Source organism: Macrotis lagotis, chromosome X (genome assembly GCF_037893015.1).
Source record: "Macrotis lagotis isolate mMagLag1 chromosome X, bilby.v1.9.chrom.fasta, whole genome shotgun sequence".
NCBI classification, from domain to species: Eukaryota; Metazoa; Chordata; class Mammalia; order Peramelemorphia; family Peramelidae; genus Macrotis; species Macrotis lagotis.
In genome coordinates this window covers 240,987,655-241,009,266 of record NC_133666.1, presented here as the reverse complement: position 1 = coordinate 241,009,266, position 21,612 = coordinate 240,987,655, and the positions used below count along the sequence as shown (strand labels likewise).

Here is a 21,612-nt window from a genome sequence, read left to right as displayed (position 1 = left end):
CAGTGGCATTCTAACAGACAAAGTAGAGATGGAAAGTTGGGCATGTACAGGGATTGGATAGTAAGTAAGACCAGTTTGGCAAGAATCTGTTATACATGGAGGGAAGTAAAAAGATTAAGATTAGACAGATAAAGGATGATCATATATAGAAAACCTTGAAAGGCTAAGGAAGTCTGCAGGGGTTCTCAATCTTGTCTCTATATACCTCTTGACCCCTTCTCAGAATAATGTTTTTAAATGCATAAAATAAAATACATAGGATTAATTAATCAATAGACATTAAGTATCTGCTATGTTCTAAGAACTGTGCTATGTCCTGGATTATAAAGAAAATCAACTATATTGGAGTAAATACCAAAATATTTTTTTAATAAATCATGATCCCTAGAACCCCCATTTTAGAGTTTTGAATAGAGAAATACTTTGACCAGATCTCTCTATAAGTTAAAGTATTCTGGCTCTGTTATGAAGATTGTTTGGAAGGGGAGGGGCTGGGATGGGGTGAAGTGGAAAGGTCTGTTAGGAGGAGAGTCTATTTACAAGTAGCCATGAAGTTGGTGATGAGAGAATATACTAGAGTGGTGGCAGCAGGAATAGAGAAGAAGGGATGAACATAGGATTGGTGGAAGCCAGCAGGACTTGTGGACTGGTTGGTAGTAAGAGATGAGGAAGAGAAGACCACAGTCTTTTTTTTAAGTTGTTGGGGTTTTTTTGTTTTTTGTTTGGTTTTTTTTTGCAAGGCAATGGGGTTAAGTGGCTTGCCCAAGGCCACACAGCTAGGTAATTATTAAGTGTCTGAGACGGGATTTGAACTTAGGTACTCCTGACTCCAGGTCTGGTGCTCTATTCACTGTGCCACCTAGCCACCCCAAGACCACAGTCTTAAGATAACACTAGGGTCTCAAATCTGGAAGTCTGGGTGAATGATAATATCACTGACAGTACAAGTGAAGTCAGGAGAAGCAGTGGGTTTAAAGAAAAGAAAATTCACTTTGGTATGTTTAGAGGTTGAGATAAAGACATCCTTCAGGTAGCTAGTGATATCTATATAGGACCTAAGGACTGGGTTGTCAACTTGTTCATCTGAGTAAAGGTAATAATTGAAACCCTGGGAGTCAAGGAAACTGCCAAGGAAAAGGGAGGAGTGAGAGAGAAATTCATTACAATTCTCCACAGGAATAATGTGGAGTCTCCAGTAGAATTGATTTTCTGTACCATTCAACTTGACAGACAACCATTCCCCAATCATGATCATGTTTTGGTCCACAAAGGCATATCTTGTAAACTCTCCTTTACTTTCTGGCATTGTTGTGTGCACCTGATATGTATTTGTTGTATCTTCAATGTTAGCTTTGGTTTCCCCAAATAAGAATTGATATCCTGACTGATGTTTCTTGACACAGATACCAGAAAGCTTCAGACTTTATTGTTTTTTTAAATTTATTTTTATTAAAGATATTATTTGAGTTTTACAATTTCCCCCCATCTTACTCCCCCCCCCCGAAAGCAATCTGTCAGTCTTTACTTTGTTTCCATGTTGTACCTTGATCCAAATTGAGTGTGATGAGAGAGAAATCATATCCTTAAAGAAGAGACAAGAAGTCTAAGAGGTAACAATATCAAACAATAAGATATCTGTTTTTTCCTAAATTAAAGGGAATAGTCCTTGAATGTTCAAACTCCACAACTTCTTATCTGGATACAGCTGGCACTCTCCTTTGCAGACAGCCCAAAATTGCTCCCAATTGTTGCACTGATGGGATGAGCGAGTCCTTCAAGGTTGATCACCACCTCATGTTGCTGTTAGGGTGTACGGTGTTTTTTTGGTTCTGCTCATCTCACTCAGCATCAGTTCATGCAAATCCCTTCAGGCTTCCCTGAAATCCCATCCTTCCTGGTTTGTAATAGAACAATAGTGTCCCATGACATACAGTTTGCTAAGCCATTCCCCAATTGAAGGGCATTTACTTGATTTCCAATTATTTGCCACCACAAACAGGGCTGCTATAAATATTTTTGTACAAGTAATGTTTTTACCGTTTTTCCTCATCTCTTCAGGGTATAGGCCCAGTAGTGGTATTGCTGGGTCAAAGGGTATGCACATTTTTGTTGCCCTTTGGGCATAGTTCCAAATAGCTCTCCAGAAGGGTTGGATGAGTTCACAGCTCCACCAACAGTGTAATAGTGTCCCAGATTTCCCACAAGACTTCCAACAATCATCATTATCCTTTCTGGTCATATTGGTCAGTCTGAGAGGTGTGAGGTGGTACTTCAGAGAAGCTTTAATTTGCATTTCTCTAATAATTAATGATTTAGAGCATTTTTTCATATAGCTATGGATTGATTTGATCTCATCTGTAAATTGCCTTTGCATATCCTTTGACCATTTGTCAATTGGGGAATGGCTTTTTGTTTTAAAAATATGACTTAGTTCTCTGTATATTTTAGAAATAAGTCCTTTGTCAGAATCATTAGTTGTAAAGATTGTTTCCCAATTTACTACATTTCTTTTGATCTTGGTTACATTGGTTTTATCTGTGCAAAAGCTTTTTAATTTAATGTAATCGAAATCATCTAATTGGTTTTTGGTGATGTTCTCCAACTCTTCCTTAGTCATAAACTGCTCCCCTTTCCATAGATCTGACAGGTAGACTAGTCCTTGATCTTCTAATTTGCTTATAGTATTGTTTTTTATGTCTAAGTCCTGTAACCATTTGGATCTTAAGCTTCAGACTTTATCAGGAGAAATGACAATTTGGTTTTTCTCTTTGGCTTTGCTAACCTCCATCAATTCTATGTAGGACTACGTGAGAGTTAGACTATAAGGAAAGTCAAGCACCATAGAATTGAGGGTTTCAGCACTTTCAGATTGTAGTGCTGTAGAAAATTCTGAGAGTCCCTTGGGCAGCAAGGAGATAAAATCAGTCAATACTTAAAGGAAAAGGGTATGGCAGAAAATGAGGTGAATATATAGTGTCATGGAAGCAAGCAACATGAACTTAGACTTGATAATGGAAGAAAGAAGAGCCTGGCATATTGTGGTTCGTGGGGTCTTGAAGAGTTGGACATGACTGAACAACATTCATCAGTTGTAAATTTGGGGTGTATGTGTCTAATGAACCAAGTAACAATAAAGTAACCAAGATTGTAGGATTATAGATTTTTTCCTCAAAGGAACCACAGTCAAGTCCAAACCCATCATTTTACAGATGAAGATGATAGGCTTAGAAATATTAAATAAGGATGTAAATTCAGATCGTCTGATTCCAAATCCAACACACTTTCTGCCATGCCACATAGCACTATCACTGCAAACCAGGCTTCAATGAACACTGGTGGCTCACTGACATCTGAATCATGACCAGAAATGCTTGTGTTGGGGGCCCAAAGCCAGTGGTACTGAACTAGCCCAAGAGTGTGGCAACGTCTCTGATACTATCTGGTTCCCTGCCTCATTCATCATACCCAGCACTGCAATGAGATAATTGGTTACAGACTATATTTAGAGTCAGACCTTGCTCTGACTTGCATTATGCTAATGCTATTCATCCATACTGTAGCTATGAGCCATCTAAGGAGAAAGCTTAGTTCCATTTGGCTGAAGGTTGCCATTGGTACAAATTAAAATGATACCTTAAATTACTTTACAGGGTGAATAGATGAGCCCACTAAATCCAGAAGGTTCTTTATACTTTTCATTTCCTGAACATTTCCAATGACCCATTTATTGCTGCTATAGTTAAAAGATAGCAGGTTCCTATGCCCTCCTACCGTTGTAAATCCAACTTCCTTAAGTAAATATGAATGATTCCCCTTTATATTTCATATCACCCTAAAATGAAAACCACTTTAAAAGTGATCTTATACATCTTGTTTCCTCTAGTCAGCATTCTGACGTTATTAGTAAGTGCCCAAATTTAGCCATGCTAATTGGCCTTAACTCTTATTCATGATCAGCTTTTATGGTTTTATATACCATTGAAATAATTTAACACTTGAGTATTAAAAGAGTCACAAGAATAGTTAATTCCTTCTATATATCTCTGGTATTAAGGATAGTTTAATGTTTACATTTATAATTTCTTTCTCAATTTTGACTATTTAATCCTGTGTAGAATTGCTGTAGAATCTCCAAAATAGTACTGGGGGGAGGTTAGCATGAAATACATCTGATTCAATTAACTCTAGCTTCCTTCCCACCCCCACCCCAGTTCCTCCTGACTGCCAAACACATTGGCACAGACTCCAGTGTGAAATTCCTTTTCCCTTGCTCTTCTAATCAGGTGGAAAACCAGAAGAAAATATCTGCATGTGTTCTGCAACTGATTTAGAGAAAGGGAGTGGAGAGAGGGAGGGAAAGGGGGAGAAAGAGAGGGAGGAAGGGAGAGATGAATGATATTATTTTAAGATGAATATAGGGTGCATTTTTAAATAATAGTCTCATATGTAAACTCTTTCAGAAGTCTAATTATTTAATTTCCCTACTTCTTTCCCTAATAGAAAATCTTGTTGCTGTTGTTGTTTTAAAGTAAAGTCTTCTGTTACAATTTATAGGATATACTATTATTTCATGATATTCCTTGACACCTTGTCAGTTGGTCTATATTTCCTGTCATACTGATTTTTCTTAAAAAGTAGTTGTTTAATCAAGGTTCCTTTTTGAAGAATAATCTCTCCTAGGCCCTCATACTTTTCTATAATGCTCATCTGCTCTCTGAATTATCTCAATTTCTTTGCCAAACTCATCTAGGTGGTGGAGTTGGGGAGATCTGAATTCAGCTCCAGTGTCAGAACACTATTTGACCCTGGGTATACCACTGACCTGTGCCTCAGTTTCCTCAGTTGTAAAATGAGAAGTAGCCCTCCTTCACAAGGATGTAGTGAGGATCATTGAAATGTTTCAAAAGCCTTAATGAAATGCCTGACACCTAGTGTTTAATAAATCCTTCTTTCCCTTTGATATTGCATATTTGAAACATTTCTCTTCTTAACCATCTTCAGACCCTTACGAGCTATGTGACTCTGGGCAAGTCACTTAACCCTGTTTGCCTCAGTTTCCTCAACTGTAAAATAAGTTGAAGAAGAAAGAAACGAACTTCTCTAGTATCTTTGCCAAGAAAATCCCAAGTGGAGTCACAGAGTTGAACGCAACCAAAAAATGACTGAACAACCACAACAGTACCCATTGCCTTCTCCTTTGCTGTGTGGATTGAGGCCATCTGATATGAGCTCCTGCCATTCCTGTTTCACTCATAGCTTCAGCACCACTTCCCATCCCCTTTATTCCTCTCTAGATTGTTCCTTCTATTAGCCTCTTCTGATCAAAAGTATTCCTACTCATCTCTACTCTTAAATTCTCCTTCTCCCTTCCTGACCTGGCCTCAGCCATCATCCCTCCCTCTCATGTATCTTTAGTTTCTTTCTCTCCATTGATTCTTTGCCATTAGTCGTCAAACATGCTCAGGTTTTCCCAGTTCCTCCAGGCTTTCTATCTCATCCAGATACTGATTGTCCCTATCACAGCCAGACTTGAAAAGGTATTCTAGATCTGATACCTCAGCTTCATCATCTTCTTCCTCATTTCCTTGTAATCTGATATTATTCCCCACCTTTCTGCTGAAATTATTCTCTCAAATGTTATCAGTGGCTTCCCAATCACCAAATCCCTTGAAAGTTTTTTGTTTTGGGTTTTTTTTGGTTTTTCAGGTTTATTTGCCTTAATCATTCTGTAGTTAGATACTGACCTCCTTCTGAATGTTTTCTCCTCCCTTGGCTTCAGATATACCACATTGTGCTGGTTCTTCTTTTTTTTAATTAATTTTTTTTTTGTTCCTCCTTTGTTTAATGATCTGCCCTCTATATCTCTTATGTTGATTCCTTTTCCTCTTCCCAAATCTTTCCAAGATTCAGTCCTGGGAACTCTTCTGTATTTGGAACCAAGAAGACCTGGTTTTAAATCATTTCTCTCATACTCATCCCATATAGGCTTCATCTCGTTGGGGTCCAGTTTCCTCTTTTGTCCATTAGGGAAAATAATACTATTATTCCCTAACTCATAGGGTTGCAGTACATAAAGCCAATTTTAATACATTGATTTTTTAATTTGTCATCTTCATCATTATTTACATCCTTTCTCTTACCAACTCATTTTCTTCCCACAACTTCAGGAATCTTCTCTACTCAGGTGAATACCAAATCTCTCAAGATCCAGGCCCATATGTCCATCTGCCTACAAGATGCCCATTCTTATCCAGATGTTCTTCCCACAACTTAAACTAAACATGAAACCAAACATTTTCCCAAAACCCTGTTACTGATTTCATTGTTTCTCTTAGGGACAACAATTTCTCTTGTGTTCTAAGTCCTCCCAGTTTTGCTAGCTTTATTCCTTCCTTTTTCCTTCCACTGCAGCTAACTTTGTAGTATCCCATGACTCCATGCTTCTAATACTGCTTTTTTGGAGGCAGTTCTCATGCTAGCGCTCCTTAGTTCAGCTTCCATGTGGGGATGAAATAAAGCACTGGAAAGCCATTGAACCATTAGCACAAAGAGGTTCCCTTTGCTGTAACACAACCAGAATATGTGACAACTATACAGGCACTTAGCTACTCTGGATATGAAATCGTGTACGGAAAAGGTTTTGGAAGCTTATTATTGGACACCAATGTATGAACTATGTGAATTTTTTTGTTTTCACAGCTGACCTGGCCTCCTTAATGGATAGAACGTATGAGAAAAAATTGCCCGTCAGTTCTTTGACAATTTCACGGGTAGGATTTTTTTTTAATTTAATTTAATTTAATTTAATTTAATTTTTTAATTTAAAAGATATTCCTCATATAAATAACTGAATGTATGTGATGCTCTGTGAACTCTGCATTTCTCTTCTATCTCCATTTCTAGAGCCTCCATGAAGGACTCTCCCTGGTCAGAATCTCATACCTGAAATCCTTTCCCTTCACCCTCCCTCCTTCCATTCAGTGTCCTTAGCTTTGTTTAAGGCACCACTTAGACACTCTTACTACCTAAAGCCCTTCCTGGTCCACTTAGTTACTGGTTCTGTCTTCCTCTGCAGATTACTTTGTATTTGCTTTCACAGTGCAATATCTTTGTTTTTGACTTTAGAGACCCATTATCTACCTCACATTAGTAGCAAAGGTCTATTAAATGTTTGCTAAATTAGATTGGATTGAAAGAGCACCTGAGTAGTAATCCAGAGACCTTGGGCCTGGACTCATCTTGCTGTATAATCTTGCTGTATAACCTTAGGAATCACTTAGTCTTTCTGGCTTCCTAGTCTTCCTTGGTAAATAGTGATATCTGCCACTGTGAGATGCTAGACAAGAGATCACTTTGCAAAAGTAAAACCTCCCATACAGTGCAAAATAGAGCATGGGCTCTTCACCTGGGGGCTGGGAACTTGTTTGTTTGTTTTTTTAATTTGATAACTATTTTTCACTATATTGATTTTCTTTGAAATCCTATGTATTTTATTTGATTCATTTAAAAATATTCTTCTAAGAAGGGGTTCAGAAATGTCCCCACATTGCCAAAAGAGTATTCAGGTTACAACAAAGGTTCAGAACAGCTCAGAAGAAAGGAAAAGTGGTGTCCATTTACACTTCTTTCTTTTCTGCCCCCTGTGGATTGTTGTTCAAATAGGGAAACTATATCTTCAATCTTAGAGAATTTTAGAGGCAAGAAGGGATTTAAGGGACCATCTAGTCATCTCTTGCCAGTCATTGGAAGGAAGAAGAAAAAAGGCAGAGTTAAGTCATTTTAACTTCATCTGTGGATACTACTGGAAAAACTCTCCCCTCCCCAGGGCTTTTGCAAAGAAGCCTAGGAGCCATATACAGACTTTCTGAATCCAGGGTGGGCCCCCCCCTTTGAGATTTTTTTTGTTGTTAAAAAATTTTTAAATCTAATTAGGTAGCAACCATGAACTACTAGATCAGTAGAACATAATTGTTGTTAAGTCATTCTTTAGTCATGTCCAACTCTGTGATCTCTATTTGATCTTTTCTTGACAAAGATACTGGAATGGTTTGCTAGCTCATTTTCCTTCTACAGCTCATTTTACATGTGTGAAAACTGAGGCAGACAGGGTTAAGTGGCTTACCTAGAGTCACACAGTTTAGTAAGTGTTTGAGGTCTGAACTGTGGGCTTCCTGATTCCAGCCCTGGTGCTCTATTCATTATGCCATCTAGCTGTAGAATCTAATGTACTCATACCTTCTGTAACCTGAATGCCTCTAGTATTATACTCTGGATCATTATATGAATTAATATAGGGCAAATAAGAAGAAACAAGAAAACAACATATACATTGACTGCAATTATATAAATGAACAGATCACTAAAAGAAAGCTGACTAGACCCTGAGGAATCTAGGTGTCAAATCAAATAGAGCAATGGACCCAGGGTCAGGAAGACCTGAGTTCAAATCCAGCTTCAGATACTGGCTGTGAGACACTGGGTGAGTCACTTACCCTCATTTGCTTCAGTTTTTTCTTCTGTAAAATAGTTATCCCCCAGGATTGCTGTGAGCAGCATATGAAACAATTTTTGTAAACACTCCCTTTGCAAAACCTCAAAACACTTTATAAATGCTAGCAATTAAAACTGAAAAACCAAGGATGAACCTAGATAACAAATACCAACAATGCTTCCAGAAGCAGGGCAGATATTTCCAGATGAAGTCATTGGTATCACTGTTTTTTGCTTAAACTGTTCTGTTGTTGGTTTAATACCAGCATTGCAGAGATGTAACCAGAAATGATAGTAATGTTAAAAATTAAACACATAAATAAACATTTTTTTTTTTACTCTGATGGTATAAATCTGTTTTCTTTGGAGTAGAAAATGTTTGGTATGAAGAAGAGTCCTTTTACCAATGCACATAGACACTTGTTCTGCTGTTTATTTGGCTTAGAGACTTTCTTGGGACCTTGAAAGTCTCTGTGACTCTGCTCAGGGTCCCACAGCCAATATGTGTCAGATAGGACTTCTTGACTCCAAGGCTGGTTTTTTTGCCTGCTTCACCGCACTATCTCAAAATTTATAGGGGAAAATTATTTTTAAAAAACCCAGGGACAACTACTAGGTAGCACAGTGGACAGAACAGAAGCCTTAGAGTCAAGAGGTCCAGCCTCAGATATTTACTTGCTGGGTGACTCTGGGCAAGTCACTTAACCCAAATTGCCTTCTCCCCTTTCCCCCTCCCCCTCCCCAGCCAGATGCAGTACTTTCATGGATAAGCTACTACGGGTTCAGAATTTTTCCAATATAAATGTTGACCCTCAGTGAGGCTTTATCTTTAAAGCAAATGTCAATCTATCTTTATCTGAAGTGTTCCTTTTTTCTCCCTCAGTTCGTGGACAACATTTCATCCCGAGAGGAGGTAGATCATGCTGAATATTACCTTTACAAGTAAGTTTTCTCTTTCCTGTATTCATTCACCTGAACTGCAGCTTTGTCCAGTGATGTTAGTACTTTGAAGAGCTTTGCTAACTGCTGTGTTCAGCGAAAGACCCTATCTCCTAGCCTAGCCCTTTAACCTTTTCATTCCTCAGTTTCTTTAAATAGCAATTAAAGCAAACCATTCTTGATAGATGAAGAGAAAGAGAACATTAGACTATCATCTTCAAAGGAAATGACAATTAGCAGATTAAGCACATTTACTATCCTTTTTACAAACTTAATCATTATTTTCATTTTTTTGAACCTGCATTACTAAGGCTTTTTGTGTACCTGACTCGATTAGTATCCTACCATAATATAGCTATAGTATAAGCATTAATATTTATAGGCCATGCTTCAAGCTGCCCAAGCAAGAGATGCTAAAAAAAACCATCTGAAGACACCAAAGGATGCTGAGAAGTTAGCAGCTATAGGTTCTGATGAAATCTTTTAAGGTGTGTCTTCCCAGACACTTTGAAGCCAGTTAGACAAAGAGAGATTCTGTGTAGAGAAATCTTTGCCAGTGCCAGTCTCTTGGTTTATTGCCTCCTTAGGGTCCTTCGTTGTTGTGTGCATCTACCTAGACATAGTCTATGTAGTCCTTGCTGAGACTGGAGGGAGGGCATGGGAAGCTTGTTCTGGGACTGGTAATCTTCTGTGCTTGATAGCCTGGTTGTATGAGGTGACATGAAGACCTATAAAATGAATGAACTAATACAAATTAGCAGGAAATATGTTTACTCTATAAAATAATACATTCCTCTCTTTAAATTTCTGTCATGACTTTTCTGTCTTCTCCAAAACTGTTTTATAGCTGACTTTTTAAATGAGTAAGTCCCAATTCTTAAATTATATTAAAATAATTTGCTGCTTAATTTTAAAATAACCTTAAGTAGGATGCTTATTTTATAATAACAGCATTTATATTGAATTTTAAAGTTTTCCAAGTGCCTTACAAACATCTAATTCGATCCTCATGTTAACTCTAAGGTATAGATGCTATAAATATATATTATTTTTCTTGTATTTTAATATCATTATTATCTGTCATATAACAGTAGTAGCATATAGAGTTGTATAGTTTGCAAAGTGCTTTACAAACATTATTTCTTTTGGTCCTTATAGTAGCCCTGAGGGATAACTGCTATTATTATCCCTATTTTACAGTTAGGGAAACTGAGGCAAGTAAGGGCTAAATGATGTGCCCAGGTCATTAGTTTAAAGGCAGATATATTTTTTTAAGGCAGACGGGGTTAAGTGGCTTGCCCAAGGCCACACAGCTAGGTAATTATTAAGTGTCTGAGACTGGATTTGAGCCCAGGTACTCCTGACTCCAGGGCCGGTGCTTTATCCACTAGGCCACTACGCCACCCCAAAACCATAGAATCTGAATGGATACCATTTCCACTTTTTTTTTTTTTTAGGTTTTTGCAAGGCAAACGGGGTTAAGTAGCTTGCGCAAGGCCACTCAGCTAGGTATTTTTTTTTTTTAGGTTTTTGCAAGGTAAATGGGGTTAAGTGGCTTGCTCAAGGCCACACAGCTAGGTAATTATTAAGTGTCTGAGACTGGATTTGAACCCAGGTACTCCTGGTTCCAGGGCCGGTGCTTTATCCACTATGCCACCTAGCCATCCCTAAAGGCAGATTTTAACTCAGGTCTTCCAAATCTCAGTGCTCAATTCACTGTGTGAACAAGCAATGAAAATAATTTAAAGGAAGTCATGTGATGATGCCAGGATTTGACCTGTGACCGATATGTGAGTTGTTGTGGAAATGGTACTTTGAATTTTATCTTTCCTTAACTGAGAACCAATAATTGCTTAGATTCACAATTACACAGTGATAGTGATAACATATTTTTATACTACCCCAATGTTTCCAAAGTGCCTTCACAAGTATCTTACTTGATTGTGTACCTGATGATAATTATTAGAGTATAATTAATTTAGAATGGTTAAATTAACATGTTTGCCTTTTTCCTAGAAGTGCTACTGCTAAGTCTATATTCCAGAAGAGGTGAAATATGGGAAGAAAATAATCTCTATGTATAGGGATAGTTATAGCACCTCATTTCTGGTGGCAGGGAGCTGAACATTGAGGGAATGCCCAGTGGTTGGAGAATGGCTGAAGAAATTGTGGTATGTGATTGAGATGAAATGCTGTTCTGTTATGGGAAATGATGAAAGGGATGCTCTCAGTAAAAAACCTTTACATGAGCAGATGCAATAGGAAATATACATTATACAAAAATAACAGCAATATTGCAGGATGATCAACTGTGAATGACTTACCTTTTCTCAGTGCTATTATAACCCAAGACAACTCTGAAGAACTATTGCTAAAGAAGACTATACATCCCAAAGATAGAGCTGATGATGTCTGAATACAAACTAAAGCATGCTTTTTAAAAGTTACTTTATTTTTCTTGAGTTTTCTTTTTTGGGGGAGGGGAGAGGGCTTTATGTTTACTTTTACAACATGACTATTGTAGTAATATTAAAAAAAAAGAAATGAGAATTAGATGCAAAAAAAAGTAGGCATGGTTGGAAAATGTGATCTGAAAATTCCAATGGACAAAATAAACCAGGTAAGGACAGATAGTCAAGGGCAAGAAATGAAGGAGAGCAAGGATTGGGTGTGCCAAAACCACAATGCATTCAAGGATGACAGCAATAAGGCCCTTATTTAGCAGTACACAAAAAGCACTCAACAAAAATTAGTGAAGCTAGAATGAAAAGAGGAATTGTCAAATAGGGAAAAAACTCTTTGCATCAAACATCTGTGATAAAATGCATATTCATGATAGTAGAGCAGCATTTAAGAACATACAGAGTTGACCTCAGAGCCAGGACAGATTAGGTTATATCTTCCTACTAACACATTTTGGCAGTGGGACCCCAGGAACCCCTTGATGCTCTTGGTAACTCTAAGATTAATGTTGGTGAATGGAATTTCCTCCGTGGGAGCTCCTTACCTGATGAAAGTCTCTTCCTCATATCCCAAAATGTTGGGAATTTACACAGTTATATAAGACCAAGAGTCAGTATTCATTTGACACATTATTTTCATTCATATCTGACTCTATCTTTACTAATCTAACTGGTTTTGCCTGGGTTTTGTTTATTTATTTGGTTATTTGTATTTTGATTTTGTTAGAAAGGATGGCTTAATATGGTAGGAGTAGGAATTGGAGTATATTGGAGCTTAAAAACAAAAGAATCAATAAACCAAAAACAGAGAAGATATTTTTAAACTAGACTGCTGATCATACCATTCCCTGCAAGAAGTTTACTGAGATATAAGGTTATTTTCTTCCTGATCACTGTCATGAAATTTGATGAATTCATTGTGCAAATTCATACACAGGTACAATTCTTTTTATGGGTTCTTTTGTCTGTTAGTTCAATTCTGATAATATAGATATCATTTTTAAATATGATAAATGTTTCCTCCTTTAATTAAGAAGGCAAATGGGTAGAGCTAATGAAGTATCCACTGAGAATGTTTTAAACTTGTATACATGATTTTGTGATTTCAAATATCATTTGCTTTCTTGCTCAGGACTTACTAGAATAAAGCTATGGCATTTTGATGTTATCAAATATATTCTTGGGGTTTTTTTTTTTTTTGTTTTTTTGGGGGGGGTTGCAAGGCAAATGGGGTTAAGTGGCTTGCCCAAGGCCACACAGCTAGGTAATTATTAAGTGTCAGACCGGATTTGAACCCAGGTACTCCTGACTCCAAGGCTGGTGCTTTATCCACTATGCCACCTAGCCGCCCTCAAATATATTCTTTTATAAAAAATTTTGTTATTTATTTTTAATAGTCTATTCATGTTCCAGATTATCTCCCCCTTCCATTTTTTGAGGAGACAAGCAATCTGATTTCAATTATGCATGTGAAATCATGCTAATATTTCCATATTAACCATGATGTAATAATAAAATAATTATTATTTTGTGAGGAAATTATACTTCAGTTTGCACTCAGAGTTCATCAGTTCTTTCCTGGAGCTGTACAGCATGTTTTTCAACATGAGTTCTTCAAAATTGTTTTTGATCTAGGGACAGCTAAGTGGTATGGTGGATAGAGCATAGCCTGAAAGACCTGAGTTCAAATTCTGCCTTGGATACCTAATAATTAGATAGCTGCATGACCTTGGGCAAGTCACTTAACCCCATTGCCTTGCAAAAAAAAACCCCCCAAAATTGTCTTTGGTCATTATATTGTTCAGAGTAGCCAAGTCTTTCGCAATTAATTGATTGTCATTACACCATTGCTGTCACCGTACAGTGATCTCCTTTGTCAAACCTTTTGAATGCAGAGTGTACATGGTGAACACTTTGCAGATCAAAATAGTTAAGATTGTTCTCCTCTGAAATAAGGAAAAGAGGTCTTTTAAAGAATGAAATACAATGAATTGTAAATAGTAAGGAAGATTGTCATAAATAATAGTCATGTATTCTTTAAAACAAATCTGAGAGGAGGGAGGAAGAAGGAGGGAGAGGGGGAGGAGGAAGAGAAAAAGAAATGCATACATTGTCTTTTCCTCCCTCTCCTTCTTTCCACTCATTTTCTTCTTTCTTCTTCCTTCCATTCTTCCTCCCTTCCTAATTATTTTTCTTCTTCCACTCCTTTATCCCCATCTATCCCTGCCTGCCTAAATTTTTCTCCTTCATCTCCCTCTTTATATGTGATAATTTTTGTTTCTGTATGTTACATGTGATTCTTTTGTCTTTCCTTTTTTTTTCCATCTTTTATGTAGGACTGGACATAATCCAGAATTCACATAAGCACACATATTTTATTATCTGTGGTATTTTTAGAAATTCTTATTGTTAATATTTAAGATACATTAACAGATTGTTTTGTTTCTCTTTCTAAGAAACCTTAAATTACATTGCTTTTTACATTTGTGTCCCTTGATTTTTTTTTTTACTGCCTTCTGTTATAATTGGCTCACATTTAGGAAAAAAGTTCTGCCATTATGTTATTTCATCTCTAAGAAATAGATATGTGACTCTTTTACATAATTGGAGAAACTGAGGCACATTTAGGGTAAAGCTTATGTTTTATTCATAAGTACTTAGGCTGTCTTACGCATGTTGAACATTGGAAGCTTATCCATTTGAAGCCAGTATAAGAGTCATTTATTTTATGTGTTGTAATTTGTGTTAATTGGAGTTTTTCCTTATCAGTTTGTGTGAATGACATTTCTTCCCAGTCCCTTGAGGCCAGCAGTCTTTTCACCAGGATGTGCTCCTACTATATGTATGAAGATATAAGCCCTAAGGCATGCATTTATTGTTCATTTCCAGGAGATAAAACCTTATACCACCAATAAAACTGCAGCATCTGTAAAAGCAGTTATCTTCCTGGTCTTCATTGAGTAGAACGAGCCTAATAATTCCAGGATTAGTGCTTAGTTATCTCATTAATGGGATGCAGTCTGAAGCTTTAAAAATTCCTTTTTACACATGATATTGTCATCCAGAGCTCTTTTTTCATTTAAAAAAATGAAAATTTCATTTTAAAAGGCTTGATTGGAGCTCCTACTTCATTTTGGCAGTTTACAGATGCATGAAATTAAATTTACTTCCTTCGTTATGAAGTTGTCAATAATGTGGCTTGATGGTTCAACTTGCAACTTGATTGCCTTACCTGAAGAATCAATGAGAAAGGTAATACCTGCAATATGTGAATTTGCACATATCATCTGTTATCTACTTAGCTTTTTAAAATTAGCAACTTTCTGCTTTTTTAAATAAATAAAATGATACCAAAGCCTCCCTTGCAGAAACAGTCTCAGGCAGATTCCAATGCACTGGGAGGGTTTTTTCCCCCTAACTAGACAACTGACTTTATCTCTCATTTTAGGACCAACTTAGCTTAATTAGAATTGTTGCATTATCAGAAGGTTGGCCAGCAGATGATGAATTTTTTTGACCATGGCAATTCATCCAATGTTGAGAATTATCTACCCTGATGATGCAACTAGGACTCTTTGAAAAGAAAAGCAAACTAATGGGCAATTTTAAAGATTAAGGATGACCTCAGAAAGCATTAAGATCATGCAACCTCAGAAAAGGTTAAGACTGTGTGTGGACCATCCAATAGGCCAACACTTAAATTTGTGGAACATTTTTTATTCTTTGTTACATGCAATGGCTCACTGATTGAAGGGAGATACATTCAGAAAAGACAGAAAGAAAATTTATTTATTTATTTATTTATCTGCCTATTTATTTATTTATTTTTAGATTTTTGCGAGGCAAATGGGGTTAAGTGGCTTGCCTAAGGCCACACAGCTAGGTAATTATTAAGTGTCTCAGACTGGATTTGAACCCAGGTACTCCTGACTCCAGGGCCTGTGCTTTATGCACTGTGCCACCTAGCTGCCCCTAGAAAGAAAATTTATTAAACACCCACAGTGATTCAGGCAGTATCCTCAGTACTTTATCAATATTATCTCATTTGATCTCTACAACAACTCTATGAAGTAGGTGCTATTTTATAGATGAAAAAACTGAGGCATACAGAGGATGACTTATTTCAGAGTCACACAGCTATTAAATATCTGCAACTGAATTTGAACTCATCATTCTGATTCTGGGCCTAGTGTTCTATTCACTTTACCACCTAGCTGCCTCCAGATAAAAGTTTCCAAGAAAATGAAGATAATTAAAAGATTAAATAGAAAGTAAACTAAAGGGTAACTGTTATTTATTAAAATGGAACAGTCACTGTCACAGGGCAATTTGGACCAGTATGCCTCAGAGGGCAGTATCGCTTTTATTTTTCATCAAACCTCAGTCCTATTGGTTGTCATGGCACACAGTATGCCAGCCATTAGCATGGCATGCTATGGAACAAAGTTAAATATTGTGCATTGGTGTTTTATCTCCCCACCACATTAGTTAATACAGTCTAAGACTGGGCTCTCCATAAATGCTGACCTGGCGTATACCAGGCAACCCTGTTAGAAACTGAAGCTTAGGCACTAGCAGATGACAGTCTGGATGTCCTAGAGACTGATAGATCTAACTGGCAGATGATGAAGAAAGACTTCAATTTTTTTTTAATTTCAATTTTCTTTTTTTCAATTACATATTAAGATAGTTTTCAATATTAATTTTTTGTAATAATTTGAGTTCCAGGGGCAGCTAGGTGGCTCAGTGGATAGAGCACTGGTCTTGGAGTCAGGAGTACCTGAGTTCAAATCCGGCCTCAAACACCTAATAATTACCTAGCTGTGTGGCCTTGGGCAAGCCACTTAACCCCATTGCCTTGCAAAAAAAATAATAATAATTTGAGTTCCATATTTTTCTTCCTTTCCTTTCCTTCCCTTCCCCCTTTCCCATAACCAAGAGTATTCTGTTATAGGTCATACATGTACATTTTAGTTATGTTGTGAAAGAAGAATCAAAACAAAAGCGGAAAACACCATGAAAAAGAAAGCATAAAACAAAATAAAAAAAATAAAAATAGCATGCTTTTTTCTTCATTGAGATTCCATTGTTCTTTTTCTGGATATGAATGGCATTTCCCATCACAAATCTCTTAGAATTACTGAGAGGAGCAAAGTCGCCCTTAGTTGATCATCACACAAAGTTGCTGGTAGTATGCACAGCGTTCTCCTGGTTCTGCTTACTTTCCTCAGTATCAGTTTGTGGAAGTCTTTCCAGGTTTTTCTGAAATCCACCTGCTCATGATTTCTTATAGAACAATAGTATTCTATAACATTCATATATCATTGTGTGTTAAACCATTCCTCAATTTCTAGTCCTTTGCCACAACAAAAAGAACTGCTATAAATATTTTTTTGTGCAAGTGAGTCTTTCCCCTTTTTTTATGATCTCTTAGAATATAGACCTTGTAGTGGTTTTACTGGATCCAAGGGTATGCAGAGTTTTATAACCCTTTCGGCATAGTTCCATATTGGTCTCCAGAATGGATGAATCAGTTCACAACTCCAACAACAGTAATAACTTCATTTTTCAGTAAGTAAACCTGTCCCTGCCTTCCATTCCAAGGAGAAGGAAGACCTTGCCATGGACCCCATGCCTGAAGGACTGTGGAGGGAGAGAGAGAAGAGAAGAGAAGGCAGGAGAGAGTGTGCTCACAGCAGCACAAACCTACTTCTATAGGAATATTCTCCTCTACAGGCCCCTAGACTGTATTTTGTGTCAATGAAAAGAAATCTTAAAATGTTTCTGTCAGTATGTTGTTCTCATTACAATTTTTATTACATCTAAGTATTTTTAAGAGAAGAATAAGAACCCGTAAGTAGAGAAATGGCCCTAAGGACCATTTCTTTTTTATCTATACTTTAATATTGAAACTTCACGTGGTTTTATTTGTTGATTCTCAGCTCTAGCAGAGACTGGAGAGGAAACTGACATGTCACGGAGAGGTTCGGGAGTCACCTGAGGACCCACGGCAGCTCAGGAAGAGTAGAGACTAGCTGGCATAACCCCTGGCATACCCACCTCTGCCTGCCCAACCTCATGCCATATTTTTATCTTAAAACGTCATATCCATGCATTGCCACTCCACTACAAATGTGGGGGCCAGAGGAGCCTGGGCACCAAGCAGTCTGTGCAGGAGAGCCAGGCCAGGTTTGGGGGAGGGGACCTCTGGCTTTGAGTATATTCTCTGCTTGGCTTTGACAGCTTCATTTCACCAAAGTGTCCTATGTGATTACATGAGTAAAGCATTTTCTTCTCTCCATTATTATAATAAATTGTCTTTACTTTAGTCTTAGGTTTCTATAGGAATAGGTCAGTGACTCCTGAGTGAAGGTATTTATATTCATTCATTCAACAAATGTTAATTAAATGTCCACTGTCCTTAAAATTATGCTGATCACTGAGGGAAATACAGAGATAAGATGCATATAGACAATGAAGTGCTCTATCAAACACTATAATAATGATGTTCCATTAGAACTGAGGAAACAGAATGTAAGCTTCTTGAGGGCAGGGATCTTTTGATTTTTGTCTTTGTATACTCAGGTGCTTGGTTTGGAGTAGTTTAAATCAATTATTTTTGAGTGGAATTTTAAATTGTTAAACTGAGCACCAATCTAGAATACTTAGGGAACACTTATTTCACCTTGTATTGTGGCCACATATGGATGTCTGATTTCTTCTACTATGGTATACTATATGTAAGTTTGTAGAAGGCAGAAATTGTGTCTTAATCATTAGGGTACCAGGTGGTAGTCATTCAACATGTCTGCCTCATTTTCCTCATCTATAAAATGAGAAAGGGGACCTCCAGTATAGAAACTGCTTCCACCAATGTGGTCAGCTAGACCATAATATTGAGAAGTGAAATGATTTGACTGACATCTGTGTCACTAGCATGTCCTAAAGCCAGGTCTTTCTGACTTGAAGGCTAGCCCCTCTGTCCTCTCTGCCATCCTGCCTCTCCTTTCACATGGATGAAAGCTGAATTATATTGGAGAAGTTGAACAGAGACCTATAGAAAGAGCCCGCCTTGCCAAGGACAAACCAATTAGATCTTGCTTAGGCACTAGTAAGACCTGAGAGCTATTCGACATGATGACCAGCCTCTAGCACAGTTCCTGGATCATAGCAGAAACTTAATAAAACTTGATTAACTCTCCCTTCTGAAGTCCTCAAACTAGTCCTATGGACTTGTGAAATGGAAGTCTATGGAAATAGAACAATTTCCACTGAGTCTCCTGTGCCCAGTCCCAAGCCATGATTAGAAACCTGAATCTCTGGCTTGTCACTTGAGCCACTCTTTCTTTCATGCCAAAAGTATAATAATCAGCTCTTCTGGGTCCTTCAAACCCAGAAAGGGTGATTGATTGAAATACTTAATCATAATGACCCCCCCCCCCCCATTATCAGGTAGCTAGGAGAGCCTACCACAGATTAACAGTTAACACAAGATTAACTGAACACATGGAAAACTTCAGGGGATTTAAGGAGATTACATATTCTCCTGAAAAAAAATGCATTACTGCACCCACCTTCCCTACCATGTGTCTCCGTGCCTGAAGAGGGCTGAGCTCTCACTGATGAACAAAGACAGCCTTTAATCAGGAGCATCTGTCTTTGAAAAGCCTTCTTCTTCTCTGCCTTCGATCGGTCTGTCTGTTCCCCAGAGTTATCTCCTCCTAGACAGAAGGCAACTGCTTGTTCTTTTCCCTTCAAAATGAGCCTTTAAGCTGGGCACCATTTGCTTCCCCCAACCCCACCCCCCCTTGCCTGGCTCTAGCTTTGTCTCTTTTTGTTAAGGATTCAGCTTCCTTCTCCATAAAAATGAGAGTCAGACTAGTCCTTCTCCCATGATCCTTCCTGCCATAACATTTTGTGATCAGATGATAAAATGGCACAGTTATTAATCTAATAGATGCAATGCTTGGTATATTTTTTCTATCTTAAGTTAATAGCTTTAATACAACAGCATTCATAACTTCTTATTCATTCAATAAGCATTTTATTAAGGGTCTGCCATGTGCTGGGTGCTATTAGCTATTTGGCTTACATTGTTGGGCTTAGAATGAGAAAGACCTGTATTTGAATCCTACCTCAGATATCTGCTAGTTGTGTGGCCCTGGACAAGTCCCTTAACCTTTGCCTACCCCCATACTATTAACTGTAGTATGAGGATAAGAATAGCATCAGGGTGGTTAGAGTTGAATGGGGGTAGTATTTGTAAAATACTGGGGTTTTTTTCAAACTATAAATATTGACAGTTATTACCTAGTTCTCAAGGTAGTATAGTTTCAAGAGCACAGGACCTAGAGTCAGGAAGACCTGAATTTGAATATGGCCTCAAATATTCAATAGCCCTGAAACCTGGGTCAAATAGTTTAACCCCTGGGATTAAAATAATGCCTACCTCACAGTGTTGTGGTGAAGATAAAATGAACTAATATTGGTGAAATGCTTTACAAACCTTAAGCACTGTCATTGTTGGGTTTTGTTATCATGACAGATTTAATAATGTGTTTTTCCCAAGTGTACAACAATATCATGGAGCAGCCAAGATACTAGAATCATTTGGCTAACTCAGTTCCTCATTAGTCAACCCATTTTGCATGTTCATGAGCTTGACCAGGAAGATCATCCTGTCTGAAGACTCTGGAAAAGGTATAGCTTCACCTGCATGTTTATATTCAGGTATTATGTTCTATTGGTCCACATTCTTATCTATAAAGCTTTTTCTAGGAAGGGGAAAAAGTTATATAGTAAGCTGTGTTTGTTTTTTTTTTTTGGCAAGGCAATGGAGTTAAGTGGCTTACCCAGAGTCACACAGCTAGGCAATTATTAAGTGTCTAAGGCTGAAATTGTCTCAGATCTTCCTGACTCCAGGGCTGGTGCTCTATCCACTGTGCCCCTACAGTGCTACTTCATTCATTCATTCATTCATTCATTCAGTTAGTTAGTTTTTGCAAGGCAGTAGGGTTAAGTGACTTGCTTAACATGGCTAGGTAATCGTTAAAAGTCTGAGGCTGGATTTGAACTGAGGTCCTCCTGACTCTAGGGCTGATGCTCTATCCACGGTGCCACCTAGCTTCCTTTTAGACTACTTTGAAACAGTAGTTTTTCTTCCTTTCAAATTATTTCACACTAAATGGGTGAGAGTAAAAGAGCACAGGGAAAGCATGGTATGAATGGATGAGAGAGTACTAATTATTAACTTGAAGAGCTAAAACTGTTTTAAACTCAGCATTCTGAGGACAACTGAAGACATCACTTACTTGGAATTAGTGAACTGATCTATTCAGTCAAACAGCTGGTTTGCCAGAGTTTTTCCCTGGAAGTAACAACTGATAGGGTCTTGGAACAAAACTTAACTGATCAGTTATTTTGGTAGCAACTTAAGTCTGTTCAGGCTTGAGGTAGTTCCAAACATGTTGTTGTTCTTCCAAATCTAGTGTTCCCTTTGTTGTCTATCTCACCCTAGTTAGCACCTTCAGAGAAGGAAAGGAAAGGAAATAAAAATCTGACAATGTTTCCTGTTGTTAGTATCTCTGATGGAGAATTTAATAGAAAGATGAAAATTATGTTTTACAATGAGGTGAATGGGATTTTGGGTTTTATTAATTCCAGGAGTCATTATTGACTGCTGTTACATAAGTCAACAATAAATGAAAAAGAATTTTTAAAA

General features: G+C 37.5%; 1 protein-coding gene across 1 annotated transcript in view; it reads left to right on the top strand.

The window, feature by feature from the left end:
* The window catches only part of MRPS27 (mitochondrial ribosomal protein S27), a 160,053-nt gene that overhangs the window by 53,743 nt on the left and 84,698 nt on the right, over positions 1-21,612 (top strand). The window contains exons 3-4 of the mRNA XM_074200629.1: positions 6,700-6,770; positions 9,374-9,432. Coding sequence (XP_074056730.1) covers positions 6,700-6,770; positions 9,374-9,432 — 130 coding nt within the window. The remainder of the gene's footprint in view (positions 1-6,699; positions 6,771-9,373; positions 9,433-21,612) is intronic.